This window comes from Magnolia sinica, chromosome 19, assembly GCF_029962835.1.
Source record: "Magnolia sinica isolate HGM2019 chromosome 19, MsV1, whole genome shotgun sequence".
NCBI lineage: Eukaryota > Viridiplantae > Streptophyta > Magnoliopsida > Magnoliales > Magnoliaceae > Magnolia > Magnolia sinica.
The window spans coordinates 62,555,140-62,580,598 of record NC_080591.1 but is presented as its reverse complement, the minus strand read 5'-3'; the positions used below and the strand labels follow the sequence as shown (position 1 = coordinate 62,580,598).

General features: G+C 41.5%; 1 protein-coding gene across 5 annotated transcripts in view; it reads left to right on the top strand.

Annotated features, from left to right (window-relative positions):
* The first annotated feature begins 2,084 nt into the window (after window positions 1-2,084).
* Window positions 2,085-25,459, top strand: part of LOC131234681 (probable aldo-keto reductase 2) — a 52,389-nt gene continuing 29,014 nt past the window's right edge. For 2 of the 5 annotated variants that reach the window (XM_058231603.1, XM_058231607.1), the window contains exons 1-2: window positions 21,259-21,525; window positions 22,781-22,978. In XM_058231603.1, coding sequence (XP_058087586.1) covers window positions 21,304-21,525; window positions 22,781-22,978 — 420 coding nt within the window. In that variant the 5' untranslated portion in view covers window positions 21,259-21,303. Of the gene's footprint in view, window positions 2,359-5,991; window positions 6,190-8,163; window positions 8,337-8,427; window positions 8,531-9,750; window positions 10,295-21,258; window positions 21,526-22,780; window positions 22,979-25,459 lie in introns of those variants that run through there. The other 3 variants (XM_058231605.1, XM_058231604.1, XM_058231602.1) reach the window with 3 other exon arrangements.

The window sequence follows — 25,459 nt, the reverse complement described above, 5'->3', positions numbered from 1 at the left end:
TAGGTTTTGTCCTATGTTGAACCAACCTTGAATGTATGTGGTTTATCCACTCCGTCCATCCGTTTTTCCAAGTAATTTTAGCCGTTGAGCCGAAAATTGAAGTATATAGCTTAAGTACACCACAACATAGGAAGCAGTAAGAATAATAATTTCCACCGTTGAAACCTTGCTAGGGCCCAAAGTGATGTTTACTTGTCATCCAACCTATTCATAGGATCACAGAGAAATGGATGAATGGAAAAAACAAATATCAGCTTGATCCAAAACTTCCGTAATCCCCGAAAAGTTTTCAACAACATACGTACAATTACACTGTTTCCTATGATATGCTCACCTTGAGTTATGTATATGCTTCATTTTTGGTCTCAAGCACTAATATTATCTATTAAAATGAATAGACAGAGAGAATAAAATACATAAATCAGCGTGGACCCCACAGAGTTTAATTACTCAATACGCCACTCAGTAAGCAATCCGCTTCCGGATAAACCATGCACTATGGTTGGCGGACGCGGATTTCCTGCCAAAGACTTTCGCACTAAGTTCCAGCCTTGAAAACTTAGGTGGAGCCCACCGTGATCTTCGTGAGAATTTTTTGACATCATTTTAGAGCATGGGGCCAAAAATGAGCCACATCCTAGAGTCAAGTGAGCTTAAGACGTGAGAATTGAACTTCCACGCAGAAGTTTTGAAACACTAATATTTGTATTTTCAGCTCATATCAGTAGAAATAACGTTATGAACGGTATATATGGCACGTAAACATCACTGTCAAATTCAGGGAATGGTAGGAATTGCCCTGCCCTCCTTTTCCTTTAGTGTGGCCTACCTGATTGTTGGATCTGCTCAATTTTTGTTTCATAAGTAAAAATGAGCTCACAAAACGTATGGACGGGATAGATTTCTGAAAAATATCACAGTGGGCCTCACCTAAGTTTCCTGCGCAGGAACTTGCTGCTAAAGGCTTTTCCAAGGAAATCCGCGTCCATGGTGGGCGGAAACGGATTGGCTACTCCCCCTGCCACCAGCCATTGGCTGATGGTCGGTGCTATGTGGGCCCCAACATGATGTATGTGTTTCATCCATGCCGTCCATGTATTTTTATCGATCATTTTATGGTATGAAAGAAAATTTGAAACATATCTCAATCTCAAGTGGACCACAGTACAGGAAACAGTGTTGAATGAACGATGACCATTAAAAATGTTTTGGGGGTCATAAAAATTTTGGATCACACTGATATTTATTTCTTCCCTTCATCTGGGTCTTTATGAACTAAACAACATATTGAATGTCAAATAAACAGTACAGTGGGCCTTAGGGGGATTTTAATAGTGGATATCCAATCATTATTATTTTCATGTGGTGTGGTACACCTAAGATTTATATCCCTGTCACTTTTTTGTATTAAGCCTTAAAATGATATGTAAAAATGGATGAACGGAATGAATGAAACACACACATCAAGGTAGGCCCACAGTGCACCGACCAGCCAATCCGTCTCCATGGTGGGTCCGCAGAGCCCCAACCTGTTCGGAAGCGGACAGCGTAGTGAGTAAATTCTACAATGTCCATCATGATCTATGTATTTTATCTGATCCATCCATCCATTTTACGGATATATTTATGGATTGAAAAAAAAAAAAAGAGGCATATCCAATGGTCAAATGGACCACACCACAGGAAACAGTTGAATTAAACATCTACCGTTGAAAAATACTTGGGGGCCACTGAAGTTTTGGATCAAGATTATATTTGTTTATTCCCTTAATCCATGTTTGTATGATCTTATGAACAGGTTGGATGACAAATAAACATCACTGTGGGGCATAGAAAGGTTTCAACGGTGGAAATCATTATCCCCACTGTTTCCAATTGGTATGATCCACTTGATCTTTGGATATTCTTCAATTTTGGGGTCAACCCTTTAAATTAGATGGAAAAACGTATGGACGGCGTGGATAGACCACATACATTCAAGGTGGCCCCAACTGAGTTTACTCAGTACGATAAGAGCGTACTGAGTAACTCAGTACCCAATCCGATTTCCACCTGTTCCGCGTCCTTTTTTGTGAGTGTCGGTGAGAGCAGTATCAGAGAGAGGTGAGAGTTGCCGGAGAAAAGAGGGGGGAAAAGATGGTGAGTGGGAAAGAAATTGGGCGAATGAAGCTGGGATCGCAGGGTCTTGAGGTGTCTATTCAAGGGCTGGGATGCATGGGCATGTCTGCCTTTTATGGCCCACCCAAACCAGAGCCTGATATGATCTCTCTCATCCATCACGCCGTCCGTAGTGGCGTCACCTTCCTTGATACCTCCGACATGTACGGCCCTTTCACCAACGAACTCCTTCTCGGAAAGGTACTATCCATCTTTCTCTCTGAATATTTACTCCGTTGGGGCCCACCTACGATCACTGCTTACCGTTGGATGGGAGGAATACGCTGTGATTTTAGTATCAGTTTCTATTTACCGCGGAACCCTTATATCCAATTGTCCACCATCATCGTAGGTGGGCCCACATGGCCCTAACAGAGTAAGTTGCATTGGATCGTTGCGATCTTACTGGTTGAATTGGACAAAGTAGATAGTCTGATCGTTGATCTGGGCCATCCATGGCGTCCGACACACACTTCATGGGCCATCAATCCAAATTTTGGGTAGTCGAAGTTAACCGTTAGATTCATAGCTTGCTTCAAGATGCTCTAATCATCAAACTGGATGGTCCATCTACTGGATAGATTGTTTGGGCCTCGCATAAGACTTTGATCCAATGATCCGAACGATTTAATCAGCCGTAGAAAACGGATGGTTGTAATGGAAAAGGTCACTGATTGGATGGTTGGGATCATCCAATTCAATGTGATTTTTGCACACTGGCCCGTGAAAAGTGGGTTGAATTGGATAAACAGAGCAGAAGACTGTTTTGGGCTGTCTGTCTTCAATACAAATCATGTGCACCATACTACAATGCAAATGCATAGGATCATTCCCCTATTGTAAGTGGAGAAAGTATCAGATGCTTTAGAATATCTTATGTTTCAAGAACTCAACCCCCACACGTGTGGCACATGTGTACAATGTGTGGACCGTTCATTTCTTCAGTCCTGCCATGGACAACACGTTCCCCACATAGAAATCACACTTGTGGGTGGATCCTTGCCTCTGATTGAAACACCCGGGCAGATTGTAAATTCGGCGAGGTTACTTGGATTGTGGGTCACTTCAGTACATGTCGCACATGGTATGCTACTTCCTCCAATATGTTATATGCTAGGGTAGGATCATATGTGCCACTCCAATGCATACAATTGTATGCAATATAGTTTTTTTAATATGAACTCGTATTGCAATTTATATATGAAATGATGAATGTTATTATAGACTGACGTAGGGAAGGGCGTGAAATATTAAGAGAAATCACTGTTTTCCTCAAGTGATTAAAACATTGAATCCACAAGGAGAGTTATTGAGTCCACAATAAAATAATAGAGAAAATTTGGGTACTTCATTGAATAAAGTGTGTATGATTACTCAATTACACCACAAATAATGACAACTTAAACTCTAATTCCAAATTATCTAAAATAGCAAAACTCTTAGTTACACGAAATAACAAAACTCTTCTGAAGTGATGGGGACATCACGCGCACACGCGCACGCACGCTGCCCCCTACGCACGTGCGCAGGAGAAGGAGGGCCTCACCATCGATCTGGCTCGATGACGACGTCCAGGGAGGGCCTCCTAGTTAGAAGACGGAGTTTTGGTGCAAAAGAGTGGGCCCGATAGTCAAGTAAAGCCCATCATGGGATCTCATGATCGTGGCTCACTAGTCGAATTAATTTTTTATTTTAAATTTTGATTATTTATGTTATTTAGAATATCATGGATGCTTTAGATTTCTTTAATTAGTTTTTATTTTGGTTTACTTCATCGCCAAGTAATAGGCTGCGCACATGGCATGAGTTTTAGGGTATAGGGTTTTTTTATAAATAGACACCCCTTGTAGATCATTGAAGTTTAATAAAAAAATTCTTGCATTTTTTTTTTACTCTCTGAGTTCCTGAGTTGTGGAAAAATTCAAGTGGGTGCGAAACTCTCCCTTCATCGAATGACTAACTACTGTGGTGCGAAGCCACATCTATTCCAATCCGCCCGTATCGCCTATCATCCATATTTTCCACCTTCTACAATCATCCTCGCTTCGAATATGTCAGTTTTTACGGCAGTCCTTCTCCCTACAGCCAGTTTTTAGAATATGGCCCTGCAGGAGGGTTGAAAATTTTGCGGAGCACCACACACAAGTCGTGCATCTGATCGACTGGCAACTTTTGGGTTTTGCAGTCCTCCCCTGGCCAACCAAAGCCAAGAAGGTCCTTTTCGTGTTTGACGCCCCCTCACACGTGCAATGAGGCCCCTGCGCACGTGCGACAGGCCTGACTCGCTGCCCGCGCGCGGGAACTACTTCCAGATCCAGGTTTCTTGCTATTTTAATCCTCTCATACCTTTTTTCCCTAACCCTAACCCTAACCCTGGATTGCAATACTTTCAGTTTATTTGCCCATTTTCTAATCATAGGGTTTTTTGAATTGCAATTGGTGAATCCCTTGGATTTGGGACTGGTTGCTGTGCATGTGTGGATGTTTTCCATTTCCCTTTGGGCATTGTTTGGTCCATAATTTTACTGATCCAGTCCTAGCCTGTGTAGGCCTAGACCCGCACAGATTCCTCTTACTTGAATGTTTGAGCTTTTGTGTGTGGGATGTGGAATTATTATGTGATTGTTTCTAAATTAGTATGATATAAGCCTGAGATCTTGCATATCATATTTAAATTTCATATCCTGCATCATGAAGCCTAATTTGCCAAAAATAGAAAATCCAAATAAACCTTACCGGGGAATTGCTAGCATGATTACAAGCAATTTCTAAAAAGACAGAAATACTAAAACTCTAAAAATAAGGAGATACGACAAAAATAGAAATGACTAAGTATAGATAATTTTTCCTTAAATCGCAATTTTGAATTGGAAGTGTGAGTTTTCTTGCGAAACAGACAGACGCTAGATGACTCGCTGCATAAAGATCGATAGGTCGTGCGTCTCGTGACAATGCCCAGATCAAAAGTTATGGTTGATTTGTGGTCCAAACTTTGAATGACAATTTCTCTCTATCTGGAATGAATTTTTTCGATCCGAATACGCCTGGGGCCTAATTATGTCATGACATACGCGGTACCAGGCCTGGATTGGATGTTCTACTTCTGCTTCAGTTCGGTCTTCTTTTGGTCCAGTTGTGCCAAGAATACATTTGCATCATGCTCTACATCACAGGCGCCACAGGCTCAGCGTTATATTATAACTAAATAAATAGAAGTGAACATTGCTACGTTGTAAATATAAATTTGCGTTAACCTAATTAAAAGTAAGAATATAGAGCCATAATGTTGAATGGCTAACCCGCCTACGATTTTGGCGAATGGCTACCGTTGTGGGTTTGCTCCCCACAGACACGAGTTCTACTCCCCTCCAGTGATTTACCCGATGCACATGGTTTGCAAGTGATTGTGTGCATTCGCGGGGATTAGTCTCGCCTTAAAAATGGGTGAGGACACCCTACTGTCATTTAAAAAAAATGTTAGATGACTAAAAATAGTGTTCCGGATTGCAAATGACCCATAATCCAGATTGCTCAATCCAAATTAGATAGGGGTTTTGTGTTTTAGGTAACATTGCAATTGTGTGGGTAAGAGAAAATCAAACCAATGGCCAGCTTTAGCAGGAGCAGGTCCTTAAATCAGTGGCCCTGATCTTCTAACCATGTGACTTTTGGCCTTTGACCCATCTATAGCGAGGTCCAATAGGACGATGGCTAAGATCTCATGTGTATGTCAGGTGTGTGTGCCAAGAGTGAGTTCTTGAAACTAAGATATCAGCATTTAACAACTTGAAGCTTTTACTTATTAGTACCATCATCCTCATCCTGATTCTGCAGGCCCTTAAAGGAATAAGGAAGGACATCGAGCTGGCTACCAAGTTCGCAATCAGTTTCGCTGATGGGAAGTGGGAGATACGCGGGGATCCAGCTTACGTCCGGTCCTGCTGCGAAGCAAGCTTGAAAAGACTTGATGTTGATTGCATTGACCTCTACTACCAGCACCATGTCGATACTAGAATTCCCATCGAGATTACGGTAGCTATATGTTTTGTTTTATTATCAGTGAACACCATCACACCATCATCATCTTACTACTGCTGCTATTGTTACTACTAATACTACTGCTACTATTGTCTTTGTTGTTGTTGTTCCAACAGTGATACAAATGGTACCCATCTCACACCCGTGAAAGTAAGTGGGTCTCATCTAGTCACGCATGTGGAAAATTAGAAGCATCTATATGCCTTTGATACATGGATACATACAGGAAAATACATGGAAGTTCTCATATAGGTGTATAAACAAAACTGACACAACTGTTTTCTATCTGCAAGTATCCCCACCCATAAGCATTTGCAGACAACCATATGTTTGTGAATGCGCTACAGAGAAAATGGAGACATGTGCTAATTTTAGAAGCTAGATGGTGGTAGAAGTACTTCTTAGTTTTCCCTCACTGTTTTTTTAGCGAGTCCAGGTTCTACAAGGATTTATGAAAGAGTCTGAATCAGAGACGGAAAGTTCTTATAGAAACCTAAAGGGAATATGCAGGGCTGTATATAGGGAATCACTTTTAATGTATGATTACTATTGATGAAGTTTTTGAATAAAATTTTCTGTGATTCTTTTTCTCTTTGGGCTGTTTGATAAAACTTATTTTCAGCACTTATCACTGATTGTTTGGCCAATCCAACTTATTAAGTGCTTTAATTAATTTTCACTGAAAATATGGGTCTTTTTTTCAGCTTCCTTCAAGGCTGAATACTCTAAGCCGAACTGCATCCCTGTCTATTCTCCTTGGTCAGTTGCCCCTCGTTCCCAAAACTTATCAATTGATCCCCTAATAACCATGAATCTAACTTAATCCTGCCGCCTTCAGACCTTTTACCATCCTTTACAGTCCCTTTCACAGTTCCTTTTTCATCCCTTTTACAGTCACAATACATTCTTTTTACAGTTCCTTTCATGGTCCCAAAACTACAACCCTGGGCCCAAGTTGGCTTCATATTCAAGCCCAAATCCAACCATTGACCTGACCCTAACCCATATACAATCCCATAACATCACCACCAGCACTTCCATCACCATCATCATGGTCGTCGTCATCATCATCATATAAGCCTTATCCCCGCTAATTGGGCTTGACTACACAAATCCTGTTCTGCCATTCCACCCTATGCTTGTAGTGTCAGATTTTCAGGATTCATGAAAAAACAATGTGGCCAGAGTTTGACACAGGCTGCCAACCTGACACAACCGTCTCCTTTATCCGTGCTTGGGACGGCAATGACAGCAGAAAACTCCCACTGAAAGAGCGTAGAAGATGTGGTTGTCCACCTTATACGATCCCAAATGCAAAATGTAGCCAAAATTCAGTCCAGTCCATCGTCACTTAACCACACACTTTGATCTTGATCCTTCCGAAAGCCACTGCCTCATAAATCCCAATTCCTATAACAGTTGAAGCTAATCCCATCCTGCAGCCAACAGTCCTCATCTTCAAACCACAACCCCCAAAAAATAAAATTATGCAGTCATTTATTTACCTAAAAACACCTCCCACATCAACCTTATACCCATACGATGAGGGGGTGTGCATGATGGACAGAGTGGATTTCATAAACAAATCCTAGTGGGGCATGTGTGATCTATCTGATCCATCTCTCTTTCTCTCTCGTGTGTTTGTGATTTGATTACAGTGTCAATGGTATAGATCCTGAATGCTCATTTTCTCCAGGCAAGATGGTTTATTTATAGAAACTCTTCTCGTGATCTCGATGAGTGCTTTCCTCTATTTTGCTCGATGAGTGCTCTCCTCTATTTTGCTTATATTTGCAGTTTGCGGACATGATGGATGTGTTTCACACATGCTCTTCCTTATTCCCATCTTTTCATAAAGCTATCTATTGTTTTAATGCTTGTTTCTTGGCAATCATGCTCCATTTGTATTTTGGCGTTGGTTGTGTGATTTATTTCCTCATCTTTGTTTTTCTCTTTCTTTTGCACAAGATTGGGGAACTCAAGAAACTAGTTGAAGAAGGAAAGATAAAATACATAGGGCTATCTGAGGCCTCTGCTTCAACGATCCGGAGAGCACATGCTGTTCATCCAATAACTGCAGTACAGTTGGAGTGGTCTTTGTGGTCAAGAGATGCAGAGGAAGATATAATTCCTACTTGTAGGTGAGGTTCATCTGCAGCAACTTACCCAAAGCTTGCAGATAAATTAGTGTTTAGAACTGACTTATGATTTCAACTTTCTTATGGTATTCAGAGAGCTCGGCATAGGGATCGTTGCATATAGCCCTTTGGGGAGGGGCTTCCTCTCATTGGGGCCCAAAATGATTGATAATTTGTCAAACCAGGACTCCCGAAAGGTATGTGCCTTTCTGTTCATGGATGCATGTGATGCTTTTCATCACTATACAATACACTTTAGTACATGTAACACTAGGTGTGCTACGAACGTAACAGTGTAGCATTACTTTTAAAGCCATGTTTGGATAGAGATGTATTCCAAGGGTAATGAAAATAGAAGGTTATGATTAGTGTATCATTATTTCCATGAGCATTATGGATATATTGATTCCATTTTTATGATCTTGTTGGGATAGCAAGTGAAAATTTCATGTTTGTGAGACAATGGTCACCTAATTTCTTGTGCCAAAGAATCCATTGGAAAAGTGCAATGGTTGCTTCATGGAAATCCTCCCCTTTGCTAGCAAAACATCTCATACTTTCACATTAGTGGAAAACGTTTTCCATTTCCATCAATTTCCATAGAATTGGTGATATCCAAACATGCCTTAAAACTCGATTGAGTTGCCTGAAACTTGATTGAATCAACTGGATTTGATTAGTTTTTTTTTCTTGGAAAGATAAAAGGGATTACATGGTGAAACTGCATGAAGTTGCAATTGGTTTATGGAAACTACTTCTTAGAGTGGGTGATTTGCTGGAGCAATTTGCCCTATTATACCGACACGCATCATCCACATTTAATTGTATGGAGGCAGTGGGTACAACATAAATATCTATGAGGCTCATTGTGATGTTTGTGTGAAATACACTCCATTCATCATTTGCAGCAGATCATTGTAATACTTGACCCCAGAAATCAGGCCCATCCAAAATTCAAGTGGGCCACGAAACCCAGAACAGAAGGGTAGGACCCACGCCATTGAAATCTTCCTGTCCTGAAGTCTTGAATAAAGCAGATATTTGGTTTTTCCCTTCATCCTCCGTGTACACACCTCATGAACAGGTTGGGTGTCACATAAACATCACAGTGGGCCCTGGAAGATTTCAACATCAGACATCTTTGTTCCCACATTTTCCAATGGGGTGGCCCACTTGACTTTTGGATTGGCATGATTCTTTGGGCTGGCTCAGGTGATGGACGGATTGGATGTCACATATACATCATGGTGGGGCCCTTCTTGCCAGTGCTGGGAGGAGAGGATGTGTCACTTCAATAACACTAATTGCCTCTGAGCATATCATGTAGCGTTATTCTTTGTCTAATGTATATTTGCTTTCTGTGCATGCATGTTCTGTTTCATGGCATGCTACTGAACTACTTTCACGGAACTGACAGTTTACACCGAGATTTCAAGCTGATAATGTGGAGCACAATGCTTGCATATTCAAGTGTATAAATGAAATGGCGACGAAGAAGGGATGCACCCCTTCACAGCTGGCATTGGCTTGGGTCCACCACCAAGGAAATGACGTATGCCCGATACCAGGCACCACCAAGATTGAAAACCTCAACCAGAACATTGGAGCTTTGTCTGTGAAGCTCACTCCAGAAGAGATGGCCGAGCTTGCAACCTTGGCGGATGCCGTCAAGGGCGATAGATATGGAAGTGGAGTATCTACTTGGAAGCAGTCGGAAACTCCGGCACTCTCGTCATGGAAAGGTGAGTAAATGATCATAGTCTCCAATGCCTTTCCTGTTGTGGGTGTTAGCTCGTTTTCTGTTTGGAAGCTTGTAATTCTAGTATCACCCCTCCATGGTATATACCTCTATGAAGGTTGTATGAGTGGATGAACTACTGGTATCACCCCTCAATAGTATATATCTATTCATGTGTATCATGTATTAGTGGAAGAAATGCCCAGTGCACTCACTTGCATAAGAGGGAGATTGTTTTTTTTTTTTTTTGTTTGTTTGTTTGTTTTTGTGTGTATGTGAAACACCACTCTGGGCCATTCATTAGGTAGGGCGCACTGTGAGGATGCCTTGGGCTAAAATTCTGATGTGTCCACTCACTGGATAGGTTGGATTTGCGCCATTTATCATTCTTTTTCTAACCGTCCGTTTTCATCTTAAAAACTGTGGACCGCCTGATGAGTGGACCAGTCTGTTCATGCACTTGCATCTGTCACGTGGACGGTCCAATATCAATAGATCTGAACTGTCTATCAAGTCCAAAGAACATTTTACAGATCACTATGCAAAAAATCCAACTGATCTTATGATCAAATCCATCCCTTGATTTGTCCATACTTCTGTAGCATTCTTTTTTCCGAGCCATGAATGAGATGGGTAGGACTGCCTAGCAAAAGTACTCTTTAGAATCATAAGCAATTTATGATGTGGCCCAGCAAACACATTGATCAAATCCATCAATCAGAACAGGGCTACCTAATACGCTCCTGTTTTAAAGAGCTGCTTCGGCATGTTAATATCACTCGCACATGCAATACAACTCAAGTGCACCTCACACGTGCCATCATGGCACTATAGATCCAAGATCCAATTCATCTATCAGAACAGGGCTACTATATTGATGTCCTAGCCCAAGAATCAGGTTCATCCACTGGTCAGATGGGCCACATTTACAAAACAAATGTACAACTCTAAAAAACTCTGAAGTTTTCCTACCAATCCACCTGTTTTCAATATTGGTGTCCACATGCGGATTGAATTCCCAGTAGGGATTGAACTCCCTACTATTAAAAACTTACTTGGTGGTCACAAAAGGTTTTGGATCAAGCTGCTATCTGTGTTTTCTCATCATTGAGGTCCGTTGAGCTTACGAACAGATTGGATGGTAACTAAAACATTACATTGGGACCTAGAAAGGCTTTAATGGTTGGTGTTCAATCACCACTGTTTTCATGTGATGTGGTCCACCTGAGATTTGGATCTGCCTCATATTTGGGACCATGCCTTAAAATGAGTTAGCAAAACAAATGCAGGCATGCATATACAACACATACACATCAAGTAGGCCCACAGTCAGGGCCTCATCCACTTAGCTGTTGCCTATGCCATTTAGTGGGCGAGTCCCTGTGGGCCCACCTTGATGTATGTGTTGTATATCCTCTCCGTCCATCAGTTTTTCCATCTCATTTTAGGTCATGGTCCAAAAATGAAGCAGATATAAATATCAACTGGGTCACACCGCAGCAAACACGGGTCATTGACCATTAAAAGCTTCTTGTGGGCCACAAAAGTTTTGGATCAAGGTGATATTTGTGTTTTCCTTTTGTTGCGTTTATGTTCATTCTCGTCTATGTGACTTTATCAATAGGTTGGGTGGCAAGTAAACATTCGGTGGACCCTAGGAATTTTTTAATGGCAGGCATTCAATGATCACTGTTTCCTGTAGTGTGGTCAACCTGAGATTTGGATCTGCTTCATTTTTTAGATGATGCCTAAAATGAGGACAGAGGCCACGGTCAGGGACTAGCCTACTTAAGCTATTATCCTAGACTCATCTGATCCACGCCCTTCGGTCACAGACTCGGATTACCCGGTGTAGAAAAGAGCACCCATGTCTGTACAGTGTTGATGTGGAAAATCTTTATATCTACACCGTCCATCCACTTTTCCATATTGTTTTAGGGCATGAGGCCAAGCATGGGGCAAATCCAAAGCTCAATTGGACCCCACTACACGAAACAGTGCGGATCAAATGCTTACCATTGAAAAATTCTTAACGATCAATTATCTACTCCTACTATCAGGTATGTAACGTTTTATGAAAGTATATAACAGCAATTCATGGAAATTAAACATATAACGATCAATTATCTACTCCTACTATTCTGCTGCGCATCCGCTCACATTCTGGTTGCAATATCATTGCGCACGCAAATCCAATCATCCTTTTCACGCTGAGATACTCACAGTAACCATTGTCGCTCGTTGTTCGTTGATACCTCGTGAGGCGTTGAGTTACTCTCCCCATCAGCAATAGATATTCCAGCATATTCCATTTCTTCTTGAGATTCCTATCCGGTACGTATGAAATTATGTAAAATACAGCAAGCTATCACAATTTGGACTTATGTGTGGAATTCGTACTGCATGGCGGTCTTCAAGATGGGGAATTTGTCTTTCATAACACCAAAACAACGCTTAATTGCATTGCGCAACTGTACGTATCGGTAATTAAACAGCTCCTTCATGTTGGCAGACGCTCTCCCGGTTCGATACTCCTATAAGTGGTATCGAACGCCCTAGTATGGAGCCATAAAACTAGGTGAATGTGCATATCCGGCATTGACAACATAATATTTTCCTACACATTTGAATTAAAGTCTTATTAAGTGAACAATCAAATAATTTAAATAAATGAAATACTTTGGCAATCTCTTAACAGATAATCAGTACCATTTGGGACAAGCAAGGGATCATCTGATCAACTTAATGCGTTGTGTAAGACCCTCGCATCTGAAGCAGAACCCTTCCAACCGGCTAATATGTTTATGAAATTCATATCAAATAAACACGCCACCAATTCGCCCAAAAAGCTGCACTCTCTATCTGATTATCGGCGTGAAGTGAGAAATTACCTTCCGCTTTGCAAGTCCTTAGATTCGGGTGATTTTTAGGGCCAGTTCTATTTATGGCGGAAGCCTTATATCCAATTTGTAGGTGAGCCCACATGGCCCTAACAGAGGCATTTGCATTAGGTGGTTGTGATCTTTTGTTGAATTAGACAAAGTGAGCAGTTTGATCGTTGATCTGGACGGTCCATTGCGTCTAAACCACCCTTGGTCATGGGCCATCGAGCTAAATTTTGGTTACTTGAAGTTAACCATTAGATTAATAGCTTGCTTCAAGATGGTCTAATCATTAATTTGGATAGTCCATCTGCCGGACCTCACGTTCAAGATGGTCTAATCATCGTAGATGGGCCCACATCACCTAATAAAGGAATTTACATTGGATGGTTGCTATCTTTTCCGATGTAACGTGTTCTGGTTGGATGGACAAAGTGGATAGTCTGATCGTTGATCTGGATCGTCCATGACGTATCGTAATTTTGATTACACAAAGCTAACCATTAGATTAATAACTTGCTTCAAGATTGTCTAATCCAACTGTGTGGTCATCTGCTAGACCTCACCTTGGGTTGTTTGTCTCTCAGAGTAATATTTTGATCTATTGACCCTTAGGGGTAGTTTGGCACCATGAATTTGGGGGGATCTATCGGGATTTCAAATCCCATGGTTGTTTGGCATCAGAAAGTAATGGGATTTTAAATCTAGGGGGTTTCAAATCCCCACAAAGAGGAGATTTGGAATCCACTGTGAGAGCTTGGATTACACCTAAAATCCTTCCAAGAGTTACATGTGTAATATATATGTCACTAAACTATTAAACTATTGGGCACATGGCCCACTAATGATATCCCAAAACAACTAGATTATCAATTGCATCATTAATATGATGATCAATGCTGTCTAGATATTGTCCATTTAAATCAACGGTTAAAAATCGTAGGTTAGTCACTCAGACATTATCTTGTGCTTATGGCCCATCCGAGATTTGGAAATTTATCATTTTTGGGCAAAACATATATTTCAGCGGGCTTATTACATTCATTATGTCAAATATTTTATACGTTCACTAATTAGAGATATTAAAGTTGATTTAGTAATTAAATTCAAACTCTTATAAATATGCTATGCATACTACTTTTGGATTAAAGTTAATTCTGTTGTCAGAAAGTCTTCACCGCCTACGACCGGTCGTAGGGGTCATCTCGACCGGTCGTAGCCCACTTGACTCAAAGTCCAGGGAGCTCTCTTCTTTGGTGTTCGGGATTCACGACCGGTCGTAGGGGTCCTATGACCAGTCGTAGCTTCGGCTCGACTAGTCGTAGTTACGCAGATTTGTTTCCAAATATGATGCAGACTGCGGAAATTTGAGTCGGTCTTTCGCAATATGCGAAAGGAAGTTGCCTAAACTATAAATAGGGGTCTCTAGGGTTTTTTTTAAAGGGGATGGGAAATAATTCTAAAGCTTTCTATAGGGGTTCTAGGGAATTCAAAGGGTGTAGCAAGGGTGAGATTCGAGGTTGTTCGAATCGGGTAAGTCCTTTCTCTTGTAATTTCTATTTCATAGTGGATTTCTGTCGCTTTGTGCCGTGATTTTTTTCCCGCAAGGGTTTTCCACGTTAAGACTTTGTGTTCTTCTGTGATTGTTTGTTACTATTGAATTGCTATCCTAGATCTAGATCTGTGTGATTCCGCAGAGCATATCCCCAACAAGAGGTATCAAAGTAATCGTTGGGGCACAGATCTGAATCTGCAGGATTAGTAATAATGGGAAACGGCAAGTTTGATATTAAGAAGTACTCGGGTAAAAATAAATTTGAGTTATGGAAGGTTAAGATGATTTGCCTATTGACCAAACAAGGCGAGATTAGGGCTCTTGAGGAGCGAAAATCTACCATGAAAGATGATGAATGGGAAAACCTTGATAGTAATGCTTTAGCCTCTATCCGTTTATGTCTCACGGATGAGGTTCTCTATAATGTTTTGAGGGAGAAAACTGCGGTTAGTTTGTGGGCAAAGTTAGAGAACATCTATGCAAAGAAGTCCTCTGAAAATTGCCTACACTTGAAGCTACAGTGTTATTCCTTCAAGATGACAGAGGGTGGAGATCTAGAAGCCCATATTAGCAACTTTAATAAATTGATGTGCAAATTGTTAGATATGGAGGAAGTGGTCAAAGACGAGGAACGAGCATGTATATTGTTGAATTCTCTTCCTGCATCATATGAGTCTTTCAGGGACACGATGTACACAGCAAATAAAACCCTAAGTGTTGACACCGTTATCTCAGCCCTTCAAGGGAAGGCTATGAGAAAGTTAAACGGTGACATGGGAGCATCTTCCGATGCACTGATTACGAGGGGCAGAGATTCTGAGCGAGGTACAGGGTCTTCAAGACCTAGATCCAAATCCAAGGGCAAGGGCAAAGGAAAATTAAAGTGTTGGATTTATAGGTTGTCTGGACACATGAAGAAGGATTGTAGAAATCCTAAAACAAAGAAAGAAAATTCAGCGGCTTCTTCCAAGGAGGCCAATGTGGTCAAATTTGATGAAGAATCAAGTGGTGGTGATGTTCTGTCTGTTTCCATGATTGGTCACTTACACGACAATCGTAAAGACGAGTGGATACTTGACACAGGAGCATCTTATCACATGACTCCTCATCGGAGTTGGTTCGCCAGTTACAAGGAATGCGATGGTGGACAGGTTTTTATGGGCAATAACAATGCCTGTAATGTTGTGGCTATTGACACAGTGAGTATCAAGATGTTTGATGGGATGGAGCGTACCTTGATTGACGTCAGGCACGTTCCTGATATGAAGAAAAGTCTGATTTCTCTCGGTGCACTCGAGGCTATAGGGTGCAAGTTCATTGGTATTGATGGTGTCCTTAAAGTTTCAAAAGGGGCACTCGTGGTTATGAGAGCGCAGAGGCATGGAAACCTTTACAGGTTGATTGGGAGCACTTCGGTAGGTGGAGCGGCAGCAGCTATTGCAGATTTCACGTCTCTACGTATGTGGCATGCTCGTCTAGGCCACATGAGCGAGCGAGGCATGAAGGTACTTTCTGATCGATGTTTGATTCCAGTTTTTAAAAATTCTGATTTAGATATATGCGAGCATTGTATATATGGTAAACAATCTAGACTATCTTTTAAATCTGGAAAACATATTTGTAAGGGAGTGCTTGATTATGTGCACTCTGACGTATGGGGGCCATCACCAGAAGTATCCATTAAAGGGTCGTCATAGTTTGTTTCATTCATTAACGATTACTCTAGAAAAGTTTGGGTTTACTTCATGAAACGTAAATCCGAAGTTTTCACCATATTCAAGCAATGGAAGGCAATGGTGGAAAAATAGTCAAGGCGAAAAATAAAGGTTTTAAGGACTGACAATGGTAGAGAATTTACTTCCACTGAGTTTAATGATTATTGCAAGGATGAAGGGATCATCAGGCACAACACAGTGCGCCACACGCCCGAGCGAAACGGTGTGGCTGAGCGAATGAATCGAACTCTCCTGGAGAGGGCTAGATGCATGTTAAGTAAGACTGCATTGGGCAAGGACTATGGACTAAGGCCGTTAACACGGCTTGCTATTTGGTGAACCGGTCTCCTTCAATGGCAATTGAATGTAAAATTCCAGAGGAAGTACGGAGTGGTCAAAAAATCGACTACTCAGGTCTATGCATATTTGGTTGTGAGGCTTACTCTCATGTACCGTCAGTTGAGAGAGATAAGCTAGACCATAGAGCCAAAAAATATATCTGTGTTGGCTATGGCATTGGTGTGAAAGGTTACAGGTTATTCGACAAGGTCACACGGAAGGTCATCATTAACCGTGACGTCAGATTCGAAGAAAGCTCCCTATTTCGCAAGAATGATCAAAAGGAGCAAAAAGAACCGGAAATGGTGATCGTAGACGTCCAGATTGATACAGATGATACACAAGCAGAGAAAGATGCGAAGACAGAGGTACAGGGTCAGGTCGAGCAGCCACTTGTGAGAAGGAACCCACCGCGTGATCGCAGGTTACTGGCAAGATACAGAGACGACTCTAATATTGCATATGCCCTCATTACAGATGAGGGGGACCCGTCTACTATTCAGGAGGCTCTTGATGAGCCTGATGCAGAAAAGTGAAAGGCGGTGATGGATAATGAGATGGACTCGTAGCACAAAAATCACATATGGGAGCTGATGGAGCTTCCTTTGGGCCGAAAAGCGATCGGATGCAAGTGGTTATTCAAAGGGAAACAGAATAGATACAAAACAAGGTTGGTAGCGAAGGGTTATGCTCAAAGAGAACGAATCGACTTCAAAGAGATATTCGCGCCGGTAGTTAAGCAGGTATCTATCAGATTCGTGTTGGCGCTGGTTGCCCAATACGATTTCGAGATAGAACAGATGGATGTGAAGACTGCATTTCTGCATGGAGAATTGGAAGAGTAGATCTACATGAAGCAACCAGAGGGTTACGAAGTTAAAGGGGAAGAGAAAAATGTTTGCACGTTAATGAGGTCGTTGTATGACTTGAAACAATCGCCTAGGCAGTGGTATAAAAAATTTGATTCTTTCATGGTGAGTCAGAAATTTACTTGGAGTGAATACGATCACTGTGTCTATTACAAGACACTGAGTGATGGAAAATTCATCATCCTAGTACTGTATGTTGATGATATGTTAATCGCCTGTCATGATATGTCTGAAATTAACGTACTGAAGACTCAGTTATCAGGGACATTCGAGATGAAAGATCTAAGGGCTGCAAAGAGGGTTCTCGGCATCGATATTCATAGAGACAGGAAGAGGAGCAGGCTTTAGTTATCACAGGCAGAATACCTTGAAAAGGTATTGATCAAGTATAGGATGGATCAGGCAAAGTCAGTAAGCGTTCCCCACGCGGCTCACTTCAAGTTTTCCTTAAAACAATGTCCTAAATCAAATAAGGAAAAACAGGTTATGTCTCATATGCCTTATTCGAATGCGGTTGGCAGTTTAATGTATGTCATGGTCTGTACGAGACCGGATATTTCACAAGTAATCAGTGTTGTGAGCAGATACATGTCAAACCCCGGCAAGCAACATTGGGAAGCGGTGAAATGGCTACTTCGATATATTCAAGGTACGAAAGACTACATCTTAACTTTTGAGAAAACAAGGACTAAGTTGGTAGGGTATGTGAATTCTGACTACGCATAGATTCCAAGAAGTCTACTTCAAGATACTCGTTTGTATTATCGGGTGGAGCAATTAGTTAGATATCGAAACTTCAGTCCGTAGTAGCTCTTTCCACGACCGAAGCAGAATATATGACAGTGACGGAAGCTTTTAAAGAATGTGTTTGGCTCAGAAGCATGATAAATCAGTTGAGACTTCAGCAGGAGGCCGTGCCGATTAACTGTGATAGCGAGAACGCTATCAATTTGGCTAAAAATTCTGTTTATCACTCACGTACTAAACACATTGATGTTCGTCACTACTTTATCCGACAGCTGCTTAAGGAAGGAGGTGTCACATTGGAAAAGATACACACCAGCGTGAATCCAGCAGACATGCTCACCAAGGTCGTTTCTACAGAGAAGTTCAAGTTCTGTGCAACTTCTCTGGGCTTGACGATGGCGTAAAAGAAGGACGTAGTGTGCACGAGAAGCGTTGATTGAAGCTATGATGCGATAAAGAGATAAGAGGAGAGGTCAAGGTGCTACACGGTTGAAGGTTGAAGACTTGGTGGAGATTGTTGTCAGAAAGTCTTCACCGCCTACGACCGGTCGTAGGGATTGCTCGACCGGTCGTAGGGGTTGCCTCGACCGGTCGTAGCCCGCTCGACTCAAAGTCCAGGGAGCTCTCTTCTTTGGTGTCCGAGATTCACGACCGGTAGTAGGGATTTCTCGACCGGTCATAGGGGTCCTACGACCAGTCGTAGCCTTGGCTCGACTAGTCGTAGTTACACAGATTCGTTTTCCAAATCTGATGCGGACTGCGGGAATTTGAGTCGGTCTTTCGCAATGTGCGAAAGGAAGTTGCCTAAACTATAAATAGGGGTCTCTAGGGTTTTTTCTAGAGGGGATGGGAAATAATTCTAAAGCTTTCTAAAGGGGTTCTAGGGAATTTAAAGGGTGTAGCAAGGGTGAGATTCGAGGTTATTCGAATCGGGTAAGTCCTCTCTCTTCTAATTTCTATTTCATAGTGGATTTCTGTCGCTTTGTGCCGTGGTTTTTTCCCGCAAGGGTTTTCCTCGTTAAAACTTTGTGTTCTTCTGTGATTACTTGTTACTATTGAATTGCTATCCTAGATCTAGATCTGTGTGATTTCGCAGAGCATATCCCCAACAAATTCTCAATCCAAGGTGCCAAACACAGTAAGAGGATTTTAAATTAAGGTGGTTTCAAATCGAAGGGGTTCCGAGTCCAGGCTCCCAAATAGGCCCTAAAAATTTAATCAACCTCAATAAATGGATGGATGTAACGGAAAGCGCCACCTTGATGTATCTATTATATATCACACCATTCATCATTTTTTGGTATCATTTTAGTGGATGATCCAAAAAATGAAGCGGAACGTACCATATCATAGCAACAGTTGTGATTGATCATTAATAGGCATAAAAGTTTTGGTTCAAGCTTATATTTGTTTTTTTACCTATGGCACATGTTTATGTGACACTGCAATTGGAAGAAAACATGAATGTGCAACCTAAGAAGCAGATACGAGCCAGCAAAGGGAGACTTTCGCAATTAGCTCGGGTGCTCCACGGTCCTAAAAAAAGGGTGACATTATAAGCAGATTGGAGGAAACGTAAAGGTGGGCCCTAAAAAGCTTTTAATGGTAGGGTGTTCCATCACTGTTGTTTCCTAAAGCATAGTCCACCTAAGATTTTGATTTTCTTCATTTTGACAATCTCTTGAAATGATTTTTAAAAAGATATATAGATGACATGGATATAAATTAGTTACATCAAGGTGGGCCCTATGGTAAGGGGCGCACTAGATTGGGTGAGGGAGATCGAAGACTATTCTGCCCTTACCATGAGGCCCAACTTGATGCGTGTATTTTGTATCTATATGGTATGAAACTGTAGTGCTTGGCCATTAATGAGCTATAAAAGTTTAGGATGAAGTTGGAATTTATTTTTCTCCTTTCATTCATGCTTACATGACATTATCAACCGATTGTCTAGTTCTTGGGCTGGGATGGTAGGTGGAGCCCACTGTGATGTTGTGAGAAATCCATCCTGTCCATCTGTTTTTTAGAGTTCATTTGAGGGGATCTGACAAAAAATGAGGCACATCCAAAACTGAAGCGGGCCACACAAAAGGAAACAGTAGGGATTTAGTAATCACCGTTGAAACATTTGTATGACCATAAAAGTTTTGCATCAGCCCAAGCTTTAGGTATTTTCACTTCATCCCAATGCAAATGACCTTATAAAGGATTTGGATGGCATGAAAACATCAAGGTGGAGCCTAAGAAGGTTTTAACATCAGAGATTTCTTTTCCCATAATTTACCCTCGTACAGCACACTTAAGTCTAGGATCCATCTCTGTTTTTTTTTTTTTTTTGTCCTGAAATGAGCTAAACAATGGATGAATGGAATGTATTTCTCACCATCATGGTTGGGTGTGCCCACTTAGGGTAGGGGACTCCAATCATGGGAGACTTGGCTACTGAATTGATGTCACCAGGCTCCACTATGATGTATGTTTTGTATCCACAACCGTCCATCCATCTGGGAAGATTATTTTAGGACATGAGACAAAGAATGGGTTAAATTCAAAGCTCTAGTGAATCCCACCGTAAAAAAAAGTGGAGAGAGTGACTGACGCCCACCGTTAAAACCTTCCTATTGTATCCCAGGATGTTTATTTGAGAAACAAACTGTTCATAAGTTAAAAAGGGAAAACACAAATACAAGTTTGATTGAAAACTTCTGCGGCGCCTGGAAGGTTTCAACGGTGAGCGTCACTCTCTTCACTCTTTCGTGTGGTGGGTTACACTCGGAATGTCATTTTATTTCTGGTGCCCTTAAAGTATCTCTCCGCGTGTATGGTCGGTGTAGATACAGCACAGAACTTGTGCGAGTCTCGCTAGTCAGCCTGTCTGCGCAAATCCGCGTAGGAAGTACGTTCGAGATTTTGAAAAAATCAAGATAAATAGGTTAGGCGATATTTTAGCAGACTTTTAAAATATCCGATAAATTTTAAACCGTTGCCTTTCTACGGAGATGATAAACCCAAACCATAGTCGAAAACCCCCAAAAAAAGTTTATTATTTAATAATGAGAGAGGGTGGGTGAAGAGAGATGTAAAGAGGGAGGGGGGAGGGAGAGAGAGAGAGAGTGGAAAAGATGGAGAGTGGGAACGGAGTTGGGCGGATGAAGCTGGGATCGCAGGGTCTTGAGGTGTCTGTTCAAGGGCTGGGATGCATGGGCATGTCTGCCTTTTATGGCCCACCCAAACCCGAGCCTGATATGATATCTCTCATCCATCACGCCGTCCGTAGTGGCGTTACCTTCCTCGACACCTCCGACATATACGGCCCTTTCACCAACGAACTCCTCCTCGGAAAGGTATCATAGATTGGATGGTTGCTATCTTTTCCGATGTAATGCGTTCTGGTTGGATGGACAAAGTGGATAGTCTGATCGTTGATCTGGACCGTCCATGGCGTTTGACCTATTCATCATGGGCCATCGATCGAAATTTTGGATTAATAGCTTGCTTCAAGATTGTCTAATCATCAACTGTGTGGTCCATCTGCTGGACCTCACCTTGGGTTGCTTGTGTTTCGCAGTAAGACTTTGATCCATTGACCCTAAAAATTTTATCAACCTTAGTAAATAGATGGATTTAACAGAAAGCGCCACTAGTTGGATGGTTGGGATTATCCAATTCAATGTGATTTTTGCACAGTCTCTTGAAAAGTGGGTTGAATTGGATAAACAGAGCAGAAGACTGTTTTGGGCTGTCTCTGTCTCAAATACAACTCATTTGCACAATGCAAAGTGGTTGCATAGGATCATTCCCCTATTGTAAGTGGATAAAGTATCAGATGCTTGCCAACCGTTCATTTCTTCAGTCCTGCTGTGGAAAGCGCATACCCCACATAGAAATCACACTGGTGGGGTGATCCCTCTGCCATTGATTGAAACACTTGTGAGGATTGCAAATTGGGAAAGGCGACCTTGGATTGTGGGTCGCTTTGGTATGTGGTACACAACTTCCTACAATACGTCATATCCTAGGGGTAGTAGGATCATGTGCGTCAGTCCAATACATACAGTGTGTATGGAATATAGTTTTATATAAGAACTCATATTGCAATTTATGTATGAAGTGATAAATGTTATTATTATAGACCACACATGCTTACTGTTATATTACACTAAATATATAAAAGTATAGATCGCTACATTGTAAATATAAACTTGCATTAACTTAATCAATGGAGCGAATTTAAAGCCATGATGTTGGGTTGCTAAAAATAGTTATCCCGATCGCAAATGACCCATAATCCGGATCGCTCAATCCAGAACAGAAAACAGGTAACATTGCAATTGGATGGGCAGGAGAAAGTCCAACCAAACCAATGGTCAGCTTCAGCAGGAACAGGTCCTGAAATCAGTGGCTCTGATCTTCTGACCATGTGATTTTTGGCCTATGGACCATCTATAGTGAGGTCCAACAAGACGATGGTTTGGATCTCATATGCTTCTCAAATGTATGCCAAGAGTGAATGCTTGAAAACTAAGATATTGGCATCTAGCAACTCGAAGCTTTTACTTATTACCAACCACCATTCTCATCCTCATCTTGATTCTGCAGGCTCTTAAAGGGATAAGGAAGGACGTTGAGCTGGCTACCAAGTTTGGGATCAGTTTCGCTGACGGGAATAGGGAGATACGTGGGGATCCTGCTTATGTCCGGGCCTCCTGCGAAGCTAGCTTGAAAAGACTTGATGTTGATTGCATTGACCTTTATTACCAGCACCGCGTCGATACTAGAATTCCGATCGAGATTACGGTAGCTATACGTTTTGTTTTATTCTCAATGAACATCATCGTCATCATCTTACTACTGCTGCTAATATACTACTACTACTAATACTACTGTACTATTGCTTTTGTTGTTGTTGCTGCCATTGCTGCTTTTGTTATTGTTATTGAAAGATACCAAATTTGACTGAAAAGGAGATCCAACATTGATACAAATGGTACCCATCTCACACCTGTAATAAAAAATGTGGGTCCCATACAGTCATGCATGTGGAAAATTAGAAGCATCTGTATGCATTTGATATCATGGAAGTTCTCATGTGGGTGTGTATATTAACAAAACTGTACACAAGTGTTTTCTATCTGCAAGTATCCCCACCTGTATGCATGTGTAGACAACCATATGTTTGTTTATGCATTACGGAGAAAGTGGAGATGTGTGTGGTTATTTTAGAAGCTAGATGGTGGTAGAAGTCTTTCTTAGTTGTCCTTACCCTTTTTTTTTTTAGCAAGTCCTGATTCTACAATGATTTAGTAAAGAGTCTGAATCAGAGAAGGAATGTTCATATAAAAACATAAAGAGGCATACATAAGGTTGTGTATAGAGAATCACTTGTGTATGAATTACTATTGATGAATTCTCTGAATAAATTTGCTGAGATTATTTTTCTATCATAGTAGAAGAATTTGTGAGGGAGATTTGTGTGTTCTCTGGCTTAAAGGCGGGAGGCCAGTTGGAGAATCTGCAGCTGCGTGTGGTTCTTCTTCTTCTTCTTCTTCTTCCTCTTGTTCTGATCAGTAGCTCCTTGTACCCAATACTTCATGACATCGAAAAGTGTCTTGCAGCCCTTTTTACCCAAAATTTATCAATTGATCCCCCTAGACAGCCATGAATCTAACTTAATCCTGTCACCCTTAGACCTTGTACCGTCCTTTACAGTCTCTTTCACGGTTCCTTTTTCATCCCTTTTACAGTGACAACTCACAATACATCCCCTTTACATTCCTTCGTGTTCCCAAAACTACAACCATGGCCCCAATTTATTTTCATATTCGAGCCCAAATCCAACCATAAACCTGGACCCATTCATTGACCCTAACCCATATAAAATCCCATAACATCATCATCGTCGTTGTCGTCATCATCATCATCATTGTCGAAGCCTTATCCCAACTATTTGGGTTTGACTACACAAATCTTGTTATGCTATTCCACTCTATGGTTGTAGGCATCGGATTGTCAGGACTCATGAGAAAAGGATGTGGCCAGAGTTTGACACTGGCTGCCAACCTGATGCAACACTCCTTTATCCAGCTTTGGACGGCAAGGAGAGCACAGAACTCCCAGTGGCAGAGCGAAGAAGATGTAGCTGTTCCCACTTATATGACCCCATATGCAAATTGTAAGCCAAAAGTCAGTTCATCACTCAATCATACACTTAGGGCTTGTTTGGATCATTGACTACCACAGTAATGTGGTGGAAACTCTCATCATTACACTTTACAATTGATTGGATAGAGCATAGTAATCCTTCGAAATCACTGCAGGGACTTGGATTGGCAGAGGTGTGTTAACGTGGCATAGTTCTATGGGCCCTGCCATGATGTATGTGTTATATCCACACCGTCCGTCCATCTTGCGAGATCTATGTAATGAGACAGAAAATGAGGAAGTTCAAAAGCGAAAATCAACCACACCACAGAAAACAGTGGGGATTCAACGCCTGCCATTGAAAACTTCTTCTCGGGGTCCACAGAAGCGTTGGATCAAGGTGATATTTGTGTTGTCCCTTCATCCAGGTCTATGTGACCTTGTGAACGGGTTGGATGGCAAATAAACATCATGGTTGGCCCTAGGAAGGTTTCAATAGTGGGTGTCATTGTCCCCACTGTTTTTTGTGGGGTAGTCCACTTGAGCTTTGGATCTAGCTCATTTTTTGGGTCATGCCCTAAAATGATATTGCAAAATGGATGGATGTTGTGGATATAATACACTTTGAAAAATTTACATACATGTGTATGCAATCACGATCCCGTGGTTTACATGCATATCCATGGTGGGAAGCGTATACTGCGAGTAGGGTAACATACAGCAAATACGCCGATTTACTTCCAATTATGGTGGTCGGCACACTACGGCTGTATTGGCTAATCCAAACAGGCCCTTAGATCTTGATCCTTCCCAAAGCTGCAGCTTCATAAACCCAATTCCTATAACAGTTGAAGCCTAATCCCTTCCCACAGCCTACATATAGTCCTTATCTTCAAACCACAACCTCCCCATTACAATATTATGCAGCCCTTTATTCACGTAAAAACACTCCCCACATCATCCTTGTATCCATACGATGAAGGGGGGTGTACATGATGGACTGAGTAGATTTCATAAACAAATCCTAGTGGGCATGTCTAATGCATGGATTGGATGGCATCTGCACACCAATGTTGGCCCACCACGCAATCTGGAAGGTTCTAATGGGTAACTGTTCCCAGTGGAGTCAAATATCAC